The sequence below is a fragment of the Lonchura striata genome, chromosome 1 (genome assembly GCF_050655825.1).
Source record: "Lonchura striata isolate lonStrDom1 chromosome 1, ASM5065582v1, whole genome shotgun sequence".
Taxonomy (NCBI): domain Eukaryota; kingdom Metazoa; phylum Chordata; class Aves; order Passeriformes; family Estrildidae; genus Lonchura; species Lonchura striata.
Genome location: NC_140703.1, coordinates 99,029,363 through 99,043,538, shown reverse-complemented (window position 1 = coordinate 99,043,538; position 14,176 = coordinate 99,029,363). Strand labels below are relative to the sequence as shown.

The 14,176-nt window shown below is 39.2% G+C and overlaps 1 protein-coding gene across 3 annotated transcripts in view; it reads right to left on the bottom strand.

The window, feature by feature from the left end:
- Positions 1-14,176, bottom strand: part of WWC3 (WWC family member 3) — a 94,133-nt gene that overhangs the window by 56,281 nt on the left and 23,676 nt on the right. For all 3 annotated transcript variants that reach the window (XM_085584375.1, XM_021527756.3, XM_077781588.2), the window contains exon 2: positions 941-1,050. In XM_085584375.1, the coding sequence (XP_085440501.1) occupies positions 941-1,050 (110 nt within the window). The remainder of the gene's footprint in view (positions 1-940; positions 1,051-14,176) is intronic.

Here is a 14,176-nt window from a genome sequence, read left to right as displayed (position 1 = left end):
AATACCATGGGAACATTTGTTATTCTGTTGTTTAGGTTTTTTAAAGTAATTGTGAAACCACAATACACAAGCAATTCCAATGATGGCTGGAAGCCCAAAATTATTATTACACTTGCATTTTTTAATTGACTAGATTTCAAATAGATAGTATTGAGGTTGGTTTTTCAGATTGTACTATTTACCATTGCTGTGACAGCCCATGTAACTACTTTCTTCTTTTACATAGTCCCAATTAACAGCCAATTCCCACAGTACTGAAAGCATTCACTCAATGGGATAAGAAGCTTAATGATAGCACAACAGTAACAGCAGCAGCAGTACAAAGCTATAAAGATAAGACATTTTGTTAAAAGTAGAACTGGCAAATGTGCCACAGTGATGATAGAAAGCTCAGTGATAGTCCAAAAGGGAAAGCATTCAAAATTAGTTTCCAAAAGGCACATCTGTTGTCTTTCTGATAGCATTTTGTACTATATTAAAACATAAAATATATACTGCTTAAGCAAGAATGAGATTAATGTACTTCACAGTGCTTCTGTTTAAAAATCAGCACACTTCTCTCAGAATGTATTTTGGTTTTCAATCTAGAAGAGTGAACTATGGATGACTGGAAAAATGGGAAATGTAAGACTATAACACAAAGATCTTTCTGACGTATGACAAAAAGCAACAACAAAATTACTAACACTTCACAGTATGACCAAGCAAACCAAAATATTTTGATACACTATAGTTCAATCATAGGTTGTAAAATTTTTTAAAAATTAAATTATTTACAATTATGCCCCCATATGAAAGATAAGGAAACACATTCTGCAAGAAATTATTTGCATACATTTTCTCACTGTAGCGTTGTATAAATGGTATAAGAAGCAAAGTTAGTGGCAAGAGTAAACACCAGCTTGCTAGCATTCCTCAAAACAATCACATATCTACTCACGATTTATGTGGTCCATATAATAAACTCCAATCTGTTGATCGTAAACAGTTTCCCATCCTAAAGGAAGCTCATCACCAACACAGTCCGCAAACGTCAAAGGCTTTGTAATCCTATAAAAATAAAAATAACACAAATAAATACAAAAAGATGCAGAGTTTACAATTACATGTTTTGAAGATACCTTCACCAGTTGATCAAAAACTAGTTATGCTACTTAGGAATGTGCTGATAATTACAAACATACAGTTTCAAAATACATTTTCATTTAAATATGCTGACAGATACTCCTCAAACAGGTAAGACAAGTTTCTCCCCTCTAGTTTCTATGTATAACAGTTTAATTATAGTGGCATGCAGTCCTGCTAGTTCTTCTCCCATACTGCAAAGAACACAAATGTGCAGCTGGAGTTCACCACTGCTGAAACTACTAGAAGCTTTATAGGTTTTAATGTCTTTCTGGTGACAATGTAGCATAATTGTTTGTCTTCAAAAAAACCCACAAAATTCAAGATAGCCCTATATAACAGTCTTCCTCTTTTCAATTATGCATTTCCAACTATTAACAATATTCTCTTGGTCCACGCATATTCACATTACTTCCTCTCCCTCAAAGAGAAGACAAACAAATGTCTTTGAAAAATTCTGAAGCAATTAGACCAGAAATAGTAATTAATAAGTAACAGCATTACTATCTAGCAGCTTAAAATATCACAGCCCTTGCTAGACAAAGTTTTAATAGATCAGTGGGTAACAGAAAACTGAAACAGCCTTGTCAGTGTTGGCAAGGACACTGAAAGTAGTCGGTTCCATATTATATAGAAAGACTCTAAACCAACACTGCTCTAGAACAGCAAGATATATAAAAAACTTGGAGGAATAAATGATATAAATATAAAGGCCTTTACACTCAGTCCAATCATGTTTATTACCAAAAGTTCATTTTAATTTTTACTTAACCCCCAGAATAATGTTTTCCTCTAAAAGCTATCACAAAATTCATTTACTGAAAAGCTACTAACAAAGTAATTTCAATTACACATGGGATATAGATATAACAGCTTCCTCACATATTTGTTGAGGCATTTCTAATTCAAGGTGACAACTTTGCAAATATTAAATACATGCATTAATTTAGGGACTGACTTAAACTGAGCATAATCTATAGCATTATACTCTGTTGTACTTCCCCTTGTATGTTGCAATACCCAATAAAGGTTTTCTGACACCAGATTTGGACTATGCTTACAAATACACTGCTGAATGGAGATACCATTAGGACTCGTAATTGCCCTTCATCTGATAACACCTATATAGCAGAGTAACTTTGTCTGAACTAAAGTATGTCTGTCTTTGAACTTGGAAGTCCTTTTCCATCCCAAAATAAAACCAACCAGAACAATCCAGTGGTAAAGACTTGAAATGATGGAAATACTACTACAGCTACATTCTAGCTAGTCCAATAGTGTAGAAGTACACCATTTAATCACCAACAAACACAAAACTTTGCACACAGCACACAGCAAAACTGCATTTACCTGCCTCCTGAAACTATTTTACAGTGACTGGGATTACATTGTTCAAAATTAACTGCAGTAGAATAATTTTAAAAACTTCCTTACTTGTTTCAATGTTGTGTTTCAACAGCACTGCACAAAAGTAGAAAGATTCAGACTATTCAGGTCAAATAATAGCTTGATCCTACTTAGCTGATTCTCCAACAGATATAAACAGTTTAACAAGATGTACATAAACTTGTGCACCACTATTTATAGTAAAAATTTTCCATTACTGACAAATATGTAGTTTACATCATGTAATCATGCAAATCCAAAGATGCTCTATTCAAGAAAGAAAATGTTACTAGGAACTGACATAAGCACTCTCATTAATTTCTTTAGCAGTCAGGCAGACTAGATATTGCCAAAATACTCCTGCTCTCCCTGGAATCCAGTCAAATATTAAACATACAAAGTGCAGCATTTTTTCCTAAACTCCCATGGTCTTGTTCTGAAGACATAATGTTTACAATTTCTCAAAGTAGTCTAGACATCAGCTCCTAAATTACCACACTATAGACAAGATTTTCTTTGGAATGAGTTACGAGACTTGCTTGCTTGTTACACAAACATACCCTCACCCTTTATTCATAAGTAAAACCTGCACATGATACTCTAACCTTTCACACTACAAAAACTTTAATTCAATGCTCTGTGATCCTGCCAGGACTCAGACTTGCAGAACAAGGACAATGTTCACTTTTTGGAAAAGGTAGACTGAAGAAAACCAATGCATCTGGTCTAACCAGCTTTCATTACAGTGTTATAAAAGCATGTGTGAACAGTTTAATTAATAATTTTGAAGGAAAACTTGTAGGGGAAAAAAAAACCCAACACATAAAAAGCTGTCTTCCAGATATTCAGACCATTATTAAGTTGATGTTGCTTATTTTAAACTATAATCAAAGTTGCTCCACATTGGATTCCCTTCAGACAAAGCACAATGTCACATTGACTCAATCCAGTCACATTTATACCTATGTAGTTGGACCTTCAGCCAAAGACACAAAAATAAGAACTGGAAGTTTCTGACTGTGTTTTGCACTGTTTGATGATGTAAACTGAAAAAATACCTTCCTGGTTTAAGCAGCACAACTCTGAGGAAAATATTAGTTTCTTGCCAGTTAAGGAAACTAGGTTTTTTCAGAATAACAAAGACAAAATGGAAGAGATGCAGATATCTACATTGGAGGTCAGCCACAAATTACAGCAGTTGACTGCTGAAATTAAGTATCTTCTGGAAATGCTGTTTTACCCTCTGGGTTTCTTTTTAATTAGCTTAAGTTCTATAAAACAGAACAGACCCTTTCTACTTTTTTATAAAGAATTGTACAAGGTACATATGTTAAAACATTTCAAAGTATTGAAATAAAGACAAAAGCTTTTCAAAGCACTATAAAGATAAAGACAAAACAAAAATGCTGCCATCTTTGGTGAAACAAAAACCAGGCTATCCTGAATTGTGCTATTCACAGTAAAGAAAAACTAAGGCATTTATCTGATCACGGTAGTAAACAATAACTAACACACTCACCCATGATCACCTTCTGTTTCCCCTAAAACAACTGGCAGACACTGACAAGAAGGTTCTGAACTTTCAGTTGAAGATGAAAATCCTCTGGGACCAGATTACAGCATTAAATTTTTGAAGCCACTGGACAAACCAAGTACAAATAACAATTCTCCATATGGGCTAATCAAAAACCCAAATTTAGCATATTAACTCACTTTATCCTTTCCAAAAGTAATGATGCTCTTCAGACCTTAGACACTCAATCTTTTGTGACTCTGAAGCCCTTCAGAAGCAAATACAGAATCACATAAGAAAGCTTCCATAATCCAAATCCAGCATATCAAGCCCAGAGAAAAATCTTTGAGCAATGTCATGAACCTCAGATCTGTCACTTCTAACACTGCCCAAATTGTATGTTTTCATTAAGAAGAAATAAAAGCCAGGTATTTGCACGCAATCCAACAGACACAACTGAAAACCCAAGTTTTATTCACGTTTTCTCTGAATCAATTACCAAGCTTAACAGTTAGAATACAGAAATTAAACTGAAAAAAAACGCCAAACAAGTGACTAAACTTAGTTTTTTTTCCTCCTCCTTGCATACTTATTTTGTATCCTTATCCACCATGACACAAAGAAGGATTCCACAACACATTATGACAGCTTTCTGAATATGTGGCAGCAAAACAAGTATTTCTTGAATGCATCAGTTCATGGCGGGGACTGGATGGGGAGAAGAAAAGACATTAAAAGATAATGGCTAAACACCATTTTAGATAATTTCCTTCAAAAGTGCTTTCAGCTTCAGATACATTGTTAACAGCATGTAATTTCGACCCCCTCTTTCCCCCATCCCCCCTCCCCCCCCCAAAAAAAAAAAAAACTCACAGAAAACCTCAACCTTTAAATAATAAAGCAAAGCTTCTCGGTCCAAAGAAAAGACATACTTCAAATCTCCAAACCACAATTTCACAGACAGAGTAAGGCAACTTCATTGACAAAGACCTTCAAAACCAGAACCAGATCACTAAAAACACAAGGCTTTGGAAAATATTAGATAAGATCCCCAGTCTTCCCATGGCCCTGATGCCACATTAGAGGACTCTGGCTGCTTGAATTCCCTAGGTCTAATTGAGTAAAAATTCCCCTGGGAGGAACTAAATAAAGACAAATGCAGCCTGTTTTTCCAAGATCTTGAACAGGAAATCGAAAAGGTGTTCCAAAGCAGAAACACTACTAGTTGTAAACTAGTTGCCCTCCTTTAAACAATGCCTAGAAACCTAAATTACATACACAGTCATCCCACCTTTCAAACTGGCCATGTATTAAGAGAAAAGCACTAACCATGAGGGCTAATTATGAAAAAGAAACACCAAGTTCTGAACAAAAGTCACTGTCTGTAGGAGACAGAGAGAAGAATGCAAGAACAGCAGCTGTCAACAGTGTTTTTAATTTTGTTTCTGATTTTGGTCAGGTGCAACGACAGCAAAATATAGCTAATAACATTTGATACACCTCCACAAACAACTAGGAGAAAAATTTCCTTAAACCTGATCTCAGTCTGAATTGTCATCCAATGGGATAGATGTTTTTGCCTGACAAATGCAGATACAGAAACTATATTACTAATTTACTAAGAAACTGCATTAATTCACATTAGAGATATAAAGAACACCATGCAATTTAAAAATGAGTAATAGAAAAAGAAAAGAAAACTAGAAAAGAATTAGTAATCTGATAAATCTAGCAATAGTTTCTCCCAGGAAAGTACTATGCCAAGTATATTATTGAAGTGTCACAAGGCAAGAAAGATAAAAGGCAAAATGAGAAATCATGCACATACTTTAAAGCTTTCAGTCAATGTTTTTTTCTTACCTCCTTTCAAATGTGAATTCAAGCTACAGATACTGTTACAAAGTTCAACTAACCCTCTTGTCTTGTACCATGGTTCTTATTCCCTCCAACTGCACAGAGAGGAAAAAAAATCCAAAAAATCCCAAACAAACCAAACAAAGAAACTGAGAAGTAATGGAAGATTTTTTTGTTGTTGTTGTTGTTTCACAGACACTGGTAAGAAGAGTTGCTTACTGTGAGGGGGAGAATGGGATGATTGTAATCATGTTGTTTTTAAAAGTTACACTGCAGTCCTGAAGGCACTTCTTCAACATCTTCCACTACCATAGCTCTGGCCTGGGCAGCACGACCGTCTCTGCACGACAGGGAAGGGTCACAGCTGTGCTGTGACTCCGAACAGGCTGCCCTCCCCAGCAGGCACTGCCCGAGCAGGGCAGCACACACTGCCCAAAGCCACTGCCCCGAGCAGGGCAGGGACACACTGCCCAAAGCCACTGCCCCGAGCAGGGCAGCACACACTGCCCAAAGCCACTGCCCGAGCAGGGCAGGGACAAACTGCCCAAAGCCACTGCTCGAGCAGGGCAGGGACACGGCAGGGACACACTCCCCAGCAGCCACTGCCCCGAGCAGGGCAGGGACACACTGCCCAAAGCCACTGCCCCGAGCAGGGCAGCACACACTGCCCAAAGCCACTGCCCCGAGCAGGGCAGGGACACACTGCCCAAAGCCACTGCCCGAGCAGGGCAGCACACACTGCCCAAAGCCACTGCCCCGAGCAGGGCAGGGACACACTCCCCAGCAGCCACTGCCCCGAGCAGGGCAGGGACACACTGCCCAAAGCCACTGCCCCGAGCAGGGCAGCACACACTGCCCAAAGCCACTGCCCCGAGCAGGGCAGGGACACACTGCCCAAAGCCACTGCCCCGAGCAGGGCAGGGACACACTGCCCAAAGCCACTGCCCGAGCAGGGCAGGGACACGGCAGGGACACACTGCCCAAAGCCACTGCCCCGAGCAGGGCAGTGACACACTGCCCAAAGCCACTGCCCCGAGCAGGGCAGGGACACACTGCCCAAAGCCACTGCCCCGAGCAGGGCAGGGACACACTGCCCAAAGCCACTGCCCCGAGCAGGGCAGCACACACTGCCCAAAGCCACTGCTCGAGCAGGGCAGGGACACACTGCCCAAAGCCACTGCCCCGAGCAGGGCAGGGACACACTGCCCAAAGCCACTGCCCAAGCAGGGCAGGGACACGGCAGGGACACACTGCCCAAAGCCACTGCCCCGAGCAGGGCAGTGACACACTGCCCAAAGCCACTGCTCGAGCAGGGCAGCGACACACTGCCCAAAGCCACTGCCCCGAGCAGGGCAGCACACACTGCCCAAAGCCACTGCTCGAGCAGGGCAGGGACACACTGCCCAAAGCCACTGCTCGAGCAGGGCAAGGACACAGAAGGGACACACTGCCCAAAGCCACTGCCCGAGCAAGGCAGGGACACGGCAGGGACACACTGCCCAGCCTCCCCTGCAGGGCAGAAGAGGCACAGTCAGACCCACATGGCCTCGCCCCGGGCAGCACACGGCAGTCGGGCATGGGCTGCTCGCAGCAAATGCCACCACGAACTCCAGATATACTGTCACAGCACTCTGGAGTACACCATGGTTTTCCTCCTCATCTGTCCTCCATCCACTCAGCTCTCTGCAAGCAGCCAAGTCATAAAAATGAACTGGATTTTGAAATAAAGTTTGGCAAATTACATACCAACTGCTTAGTCAAAAGTACAACAAAGTTCACCAAACTATATGTGTCTTTTCAAGATACAAGCTTCTTTTAAGCTTTTTCTTAATCCAATTTATATGTCTTCATTTTACTATGTGATTTAACCTCAGACTCTGAATAAAATAACTCGCTGAACATCTACTCAATTCTTCATTAAAATAAATCCACAATACAGATGGCCAGACTGAAACTTACATAGAAGAAATTCTATGCTCAGGACAAAGATTTAAAGAAGGTAACATGTACAGAGTCATTGCTGGGATACATTTCCCTTGGGGAGAAAAAAAGGTACCCTGCAGTAAGGAAATAACAGCACTAACTCTTCTAAAGGTCACTTGAAATTCAGTCTTTTTAAGACCACACTGTATTTTGCATCTATTTATGTCGTTGTTATTATTATTATATTTCATTATTTTCTTTTTTTTTCTCAACAGCAAATAAACTGACAGCAGAGTGCTAATACTGTTCAATCAGTGTATTTGCTTCAATTTACAATAACACAAGCCAACACAGCATAAATCAATGTGCAAAACACAAGGCACAGGATGGCACTAGCTAGCCATTTGTACAGGAATAAATCAATATCTTGAAGTGTGAGGAAAATGTGTGATCACTATCAGACCATTTTTTAAATTTTAACTCTGAACAATGAGATTTTGTGATGTAAAAGGTATGTAAAGCTACACAGGTAAGAGAGAACCTATACAATTTGTTGACTTACAAGAAGTAATAGCAACTTGCATTGTCTATAAGCACCCTCTTACCTTTCAGTACCCTAGAAAAACTAAACCTTTACTAACAAGCAACAATGGTCAAATAACATACTTTTGTTTTTACCCTTTCTCATAATCTCCAAAACCAAAACAGCTGAAAAAGACTGGCTTAGTATGTTGAAACATAAAATGCTATGTTCAAATGCAGCTCTCACTTAACTTGTCTGGCTGCTCAGGAACTGCTGCTGAAACACTTCCACAAAAGCAGCCAAGTCTTCCAGCAGCTATCCATTTCTTAACAGCAGCTATGATCCATATCCAAAATCAGAACACAAATATTATGGGAAATACTTGCTGAAAATATTTCATGTACACAATGAAAATGCCTTTCTCAAAAATCATAGCCAGGTTAAAAGTCAATGCTTTTAAGAAAACTATTTTTGTATCTGCAATTTATTGTGGTTTTTACAGAGGATAAACAATAAAAAGTGGGCAGAATAGTTAAGCAGGACTCTCTATGAATGCTTTAAAACTTATTTAGTTTGTGTACACATAGATAACCTGAATTGACCAGCAACTGTACAAAGCCTCCAGCCAAATCCTAAGATTAGCAGTGGAGCAAAGATAATTGCTGGAGGGTCTGGCTGGAGAAAAGCAGACTGGACAGTGGATGACTTGACATCTAGATCAGAAAAAAGACAAAAGTATATAATGACACCTGGGTATAAACTGTAAGAGGAAAACAGTATGGATGTGTGGCAGAGAAGAGAGCTAAAGAGGGGAAATTAGGAAACTATAGTTTCTGATTTAAAATTGCACCTTCAAAGTGATTCCAAAACTGATTTCCAATTCCACCTTCATACTGAATATGCTCTTTGCTAGAAAGAGTAACACGCAAAATATTTACAACTTTTCTTTTGCCAGTGCTACTCAAAAGTCCCTAAATATTTACAAGATCTTTTCAAGGACTTCTGCAATGTGTTAGACTCCAAAAAAAACCCTAATACCAAATTAATAAGAATCAAAAGCCTGAATAAAACAATAAAGAAAGTTTAACAGAGAATTTCAAAATTCGAGAAGCAATCTGAATTCTTCCACTTGTGTAAGAAGCCTAAGATAACATTACATGTGTCCAGACACAGCACAGCTTTAGAGTAAGCAAGTGCTCTAGTTTCAGTGATTCTGAACCAACATTTGATGATTCTGAACCAACATTTATAACTTCTCCATAATCTGTGCACAGTAGCATTTTCCAACTACATCTGATTGATAATCAAGGTCCCAGTCAGTAAAGGCCAGGCAACATAGTTATGCATTTATTTGTTTCATCCTGCAAATCACAACTCTGTTACCTTCTCTTGGAGACAAGCAAATCATCCAGCTGCCAGATTTCTATGTCCTCAGAATATACTAAAACCCATGTCTATGTTCACTTCTGCCTAACAAACTGCTTGACAGTTGTAACCTTAGTTTTGCAAAGATTCCTTTGGTTTGAGAATATAAATTTCCAGCCAGCTTATTTGACCACAATCTGGCCCATCAGTTAACTAAACTAGTGTAGAAGAGTCAGTGGGAGAGGTGATAAGTGCTTCACCTTTACACAAAGGAGTGTGTATGTGCTTGTGTATAAGTGTATGCCTATACACAGAAAATTATTCACTTCCGACTGCCAGTGACAACTTCTGTACGCAACTATTAGATGAGGAGGAAACACCTGCACTTTTCCAATGGAAGTCATCCGAGCAAAGGTGAAAAAGTGCATCTGGCAAGATCTTACCAGCAAGCTCTAAGTAATAAGCATTTTGCACATGAACAAGAATAGGAGGCATCAAAGCAGGAAGAAAATGTAGCAGACAGGAAAATGGTCCCCAGCAGAAAAATTCAACATAAAACTCCAAGTTCAAGTCCATGAAGCTCCATGTGTTAGAACAAAAGGAGGTACCAAAAGAAGCTTTGCATCTTAGTAAGAAGTAAAATGGTCTTATATGCTGCAAGACACTATCATGCAGTCGAATACTTCCTGAGGAGTCTTGCATGATCGCTCGAAGCTTACATCAAAACAGATTAGAACAACCTCACTATTACATTGTCAGTAATTTCACTATCAGTTTATTAAAATATGTTGGCTATCACTAGTACTGCTTACTAGTGCAGTAAAGAAGTAAAAGTCTAAAGTTCTTCAAAACTGTCTGCCCATCTACTACTATGTTCTCTTGCTAACCTCAGGTGTCCTATATCCAGAAAGATTACACCAGCATTAACTATCTTGTTAGTTTTAAGTCTGACCTTGCTAGACTAAACTTTTCTTCAAAATTTTGATGTCTACATGATTATCCCAAACATTATAGCAAAGATTTTTCTACAACTTTCTAACAGCCAGTGGTAATTCAAGTTTCTGTACATTTACAATGGCTATATTTTTAAGGTTTAAGGTGTTCCTCTCTCTTAAATTTATCATTCTTCTTTACCAATTATCCAGATTGGAAATAACTATATATATGTGTGTGCAACACAAGGGATTTGTCCACACAATGTATTGATTTAATGGTCTAAACACCATTCAAGTGTTAAATGACTGAAGCTTAACTTAGACATTCTTCAATAAAGAAAGCACTGTGAAACATTTTTGTGAACTCTTTAAACCACTTTATACAAGTCTTAGCAACACAGAAAATCTTATATTAACTGGTAGCCTTTGGGCTGACTAGAAGACAAGTAGTTGGAGACACACAGAGGTTAACTTCAGAGTCTTGAAGTATATATGCAATTACGACCCAATGGATGCAGGACTGGAAGGGATACAATCAAGTTCACAGACAATACAAAACCGGGGGGAGCTGCTGACTCCCTCAAAGACGGGGAGGCCCTGCAGAGAGGCCTTGACAAATTAGGAGCGATGGGCAATCACCAACTGTATGAAGTTCAACAAGGGAAAGTGCCAGATTCTGCAGCTGGGATGGGGCAACTCTGTATGTATGGACAGAATGGGGAACAAGAGGCTGGAGCAGTGCTGTGGAAAGGGACCTGGGGCTCCTGGTCAATGGCAACTTGAATATAAGTCAGCAGCACCTGGGCAGCCAGAGGGGCCAACTCTGTCGTGAGGGACATCAGACACAGCATGGCCAGCTGGGCAAGGGAGGGCATTGTCCTGCTCTGCACCTGGGTGGCTTCATCTTGAGTGCTGGGGGCAGTTTTGGGTGCTGCAATGTAAGAAAGATACTAACAAGCATCTAAAGGACAGCAAAAAAGATGGTGAAGTGCTTTGAGGAGAAGCCATATGAGAAGCACTGTGGGCACTTGGTCTGTTCAGCCTGGAGGAGACGGAGACCTCACTGCCGTCTACAGCTTCATCCTAAGGGGAAGAGGATGGCAGGCACTGATCTATCCCCTGTGGCAACCAGTGACAGAAACCAAAGGAATGGCCTGAAGTTTCATCAGGGGAGGTTTAGGTTGGATATTAGGAAAAGGTTCTTCCCTCAGAGGGTGGTTGGGCACTGAACAGGTTGCCCAGGAAAGTGGTCACAGCATGAAGCCTGACAAAAGAAGCATTTGGACAGTACTCTTGGGCATACGGTGTGATTCTTGGAGATAGTTCTATGCAAGGCTGAGAGCTGGACTCAATAATCCTTGTGGGTCCCTTCCAACTCAGCATATTCCATGATTCTATGAAAATCTCTCTCATACACTAAGAAGGTCCAACATTCTGAAAACATGCAAACAAACATCAGCTAAAGAGATTTTTTGATTTTTTTTTTATTTCTGTAGTCTGAAAAAAACAATGTTTTAGAAAAGCCTATAGCTAATGTTCCCCTACAGGTAAATTGAAGTTTAATGACACTAGAAACAGACATCTGTATGCCTATAGGCACAAACAAGCCTAGCACTACTCTCAGTGAAAATTTAGTTAATCTGATGTTTTAAAATATTTTAAACCTCAATCCTCAAAAAAAATTACTATACTTGGAGTATATTCAATTAAGTTTTACTGGAATTATTTTCCAATAAGTATTATTCAATTATATTAATAAAAAAGAAAATGTATGTTAAAAGTCATCAGAAACCATTTCTAGAGAAATTAAGCAGAAACTGACAAACAATGGAAGGAAAAAGTAAATGCAACTGGCCTGAGTATAAAAAAAAACAGTTGGAAAAATACATATTCAAGAGACCATTCTTTTCAAGTCTTGGAACAAAGTGATGTGTAGATAAGTGCCAAAAGAATATGTATACCATGACTTCACATACATCCTATTCAAAACAAATTGTGAGGTAAAATAGTAAACAAAGGCCTCACACCCAGAAAAGTCCACAATGCCAGCTAATATTAGAAATTTACGACAAGAGTTTCTCATTTAATCTTTCAAAACAGCTTTTCTCCTCGTCTTCCAACACACTTGAAAACGTGTTATATTCATCCTGTGTTTTTCCTAAAAGTACCACATATGGCATTTCTCAAACATGTTCAATTATCACATTCCTGGAAATTTTATGGACTCTTTTGTACCATATCTGTTATGTCCTCTAACATGCTGCTGAGCTGTACTGACTTTGCCTGTAAAGCAGAGAATTTCTGCCTTCTAAAAGGCCACAGCTCTGGCTTCAAGCCCCTTTCAGTGGAGTGGGTGCCCATGGGCATGGAGGGAAGCCTACAACCAGAGAGGACATTACACTGCACTGCAGCAGCCTCCTGCCCAAACTGCACTGCAGATCTTCAAGGAAGGCTTTCCAGACTGCTCCTCTTCTTAAACTTCTAAACTACATTAATAAAGCAATACTTTACATGAGGGTGAAAGAGTGCAACTAATGTGACACACACACTGCATCCAAGGGCACCATTTCAATCACTTGCCTGAACAGTTACTAAGCCTGACGTAGCACTAAGCAACTGAAGTGGAAATATGTTAACATGATCATTGATGCTTTTGGGTTTCAGAGTCCATTTCTCACGAGCACTGATCTACAGCAATCACCTCATTACTTAAAGTTTTTCCACTCTTCCAGAAGTAACAGACCCTTAGTCAAGCATAAATGGATGCATCTTTCAGCTGCCTACAAGCGGTGATGGACAAGTCATTAGTGACTACTGTATATGTTAGCATCCTCAATCTACTCATTTATTACAAACATCCATATTTTAAGTGGAATTACAAAAACAGTTAATGATTACCTATAAGATATTAGAAATGGTCTAAAAATAAAGGTAACTGTGCTTAAAGCATGTCTTATTTTCCAAACATAATCAGGAGACCTAACAGAGTTATTTTACAGTATAAAATTTCACATATATGAGAAAATTGGAAAGTAAACCAGTAAGTAGGAGAAAAAGCACAATTATAGAAGACTGACCATGCCATCAAACCTACAGTGATTTTAACTTGAACATAACTGATCATCAACAAATACCTCTTCATTAAAACAGCAGTGAAAATCTGATTAAATTTATGGTAAGACATTGAAGAGACTTCAGCAGTAGAAGGCCTCCTTTTCTTCCGTCCCATCTCCCATGACAGAGAAGGTTAAGAATAGAGGCTTCCGTTTCCTTAGATTATTTCACTTTAAACTTTTCTAGAGCACTGAAATAGCTACTTTGCCAGCTTCCTACATTTGTGTTAGAAAAGGAGTGTTAAAAACACACATTTACAGCAGCTCAGGAAACTGACTTCTGTGGTTTGCATTATTATTATTATCATTTGTAAATGACAAGTCTCTCTAGAAGTGGGAGGTATCTCTTCCAAAATCTCCTTTTGGAAGTTGCTCACCCAAAGGTCCCTTGCACATAGTAAGATATTTTGGGAATAGGCTGTACTGGCATATTTTTCTA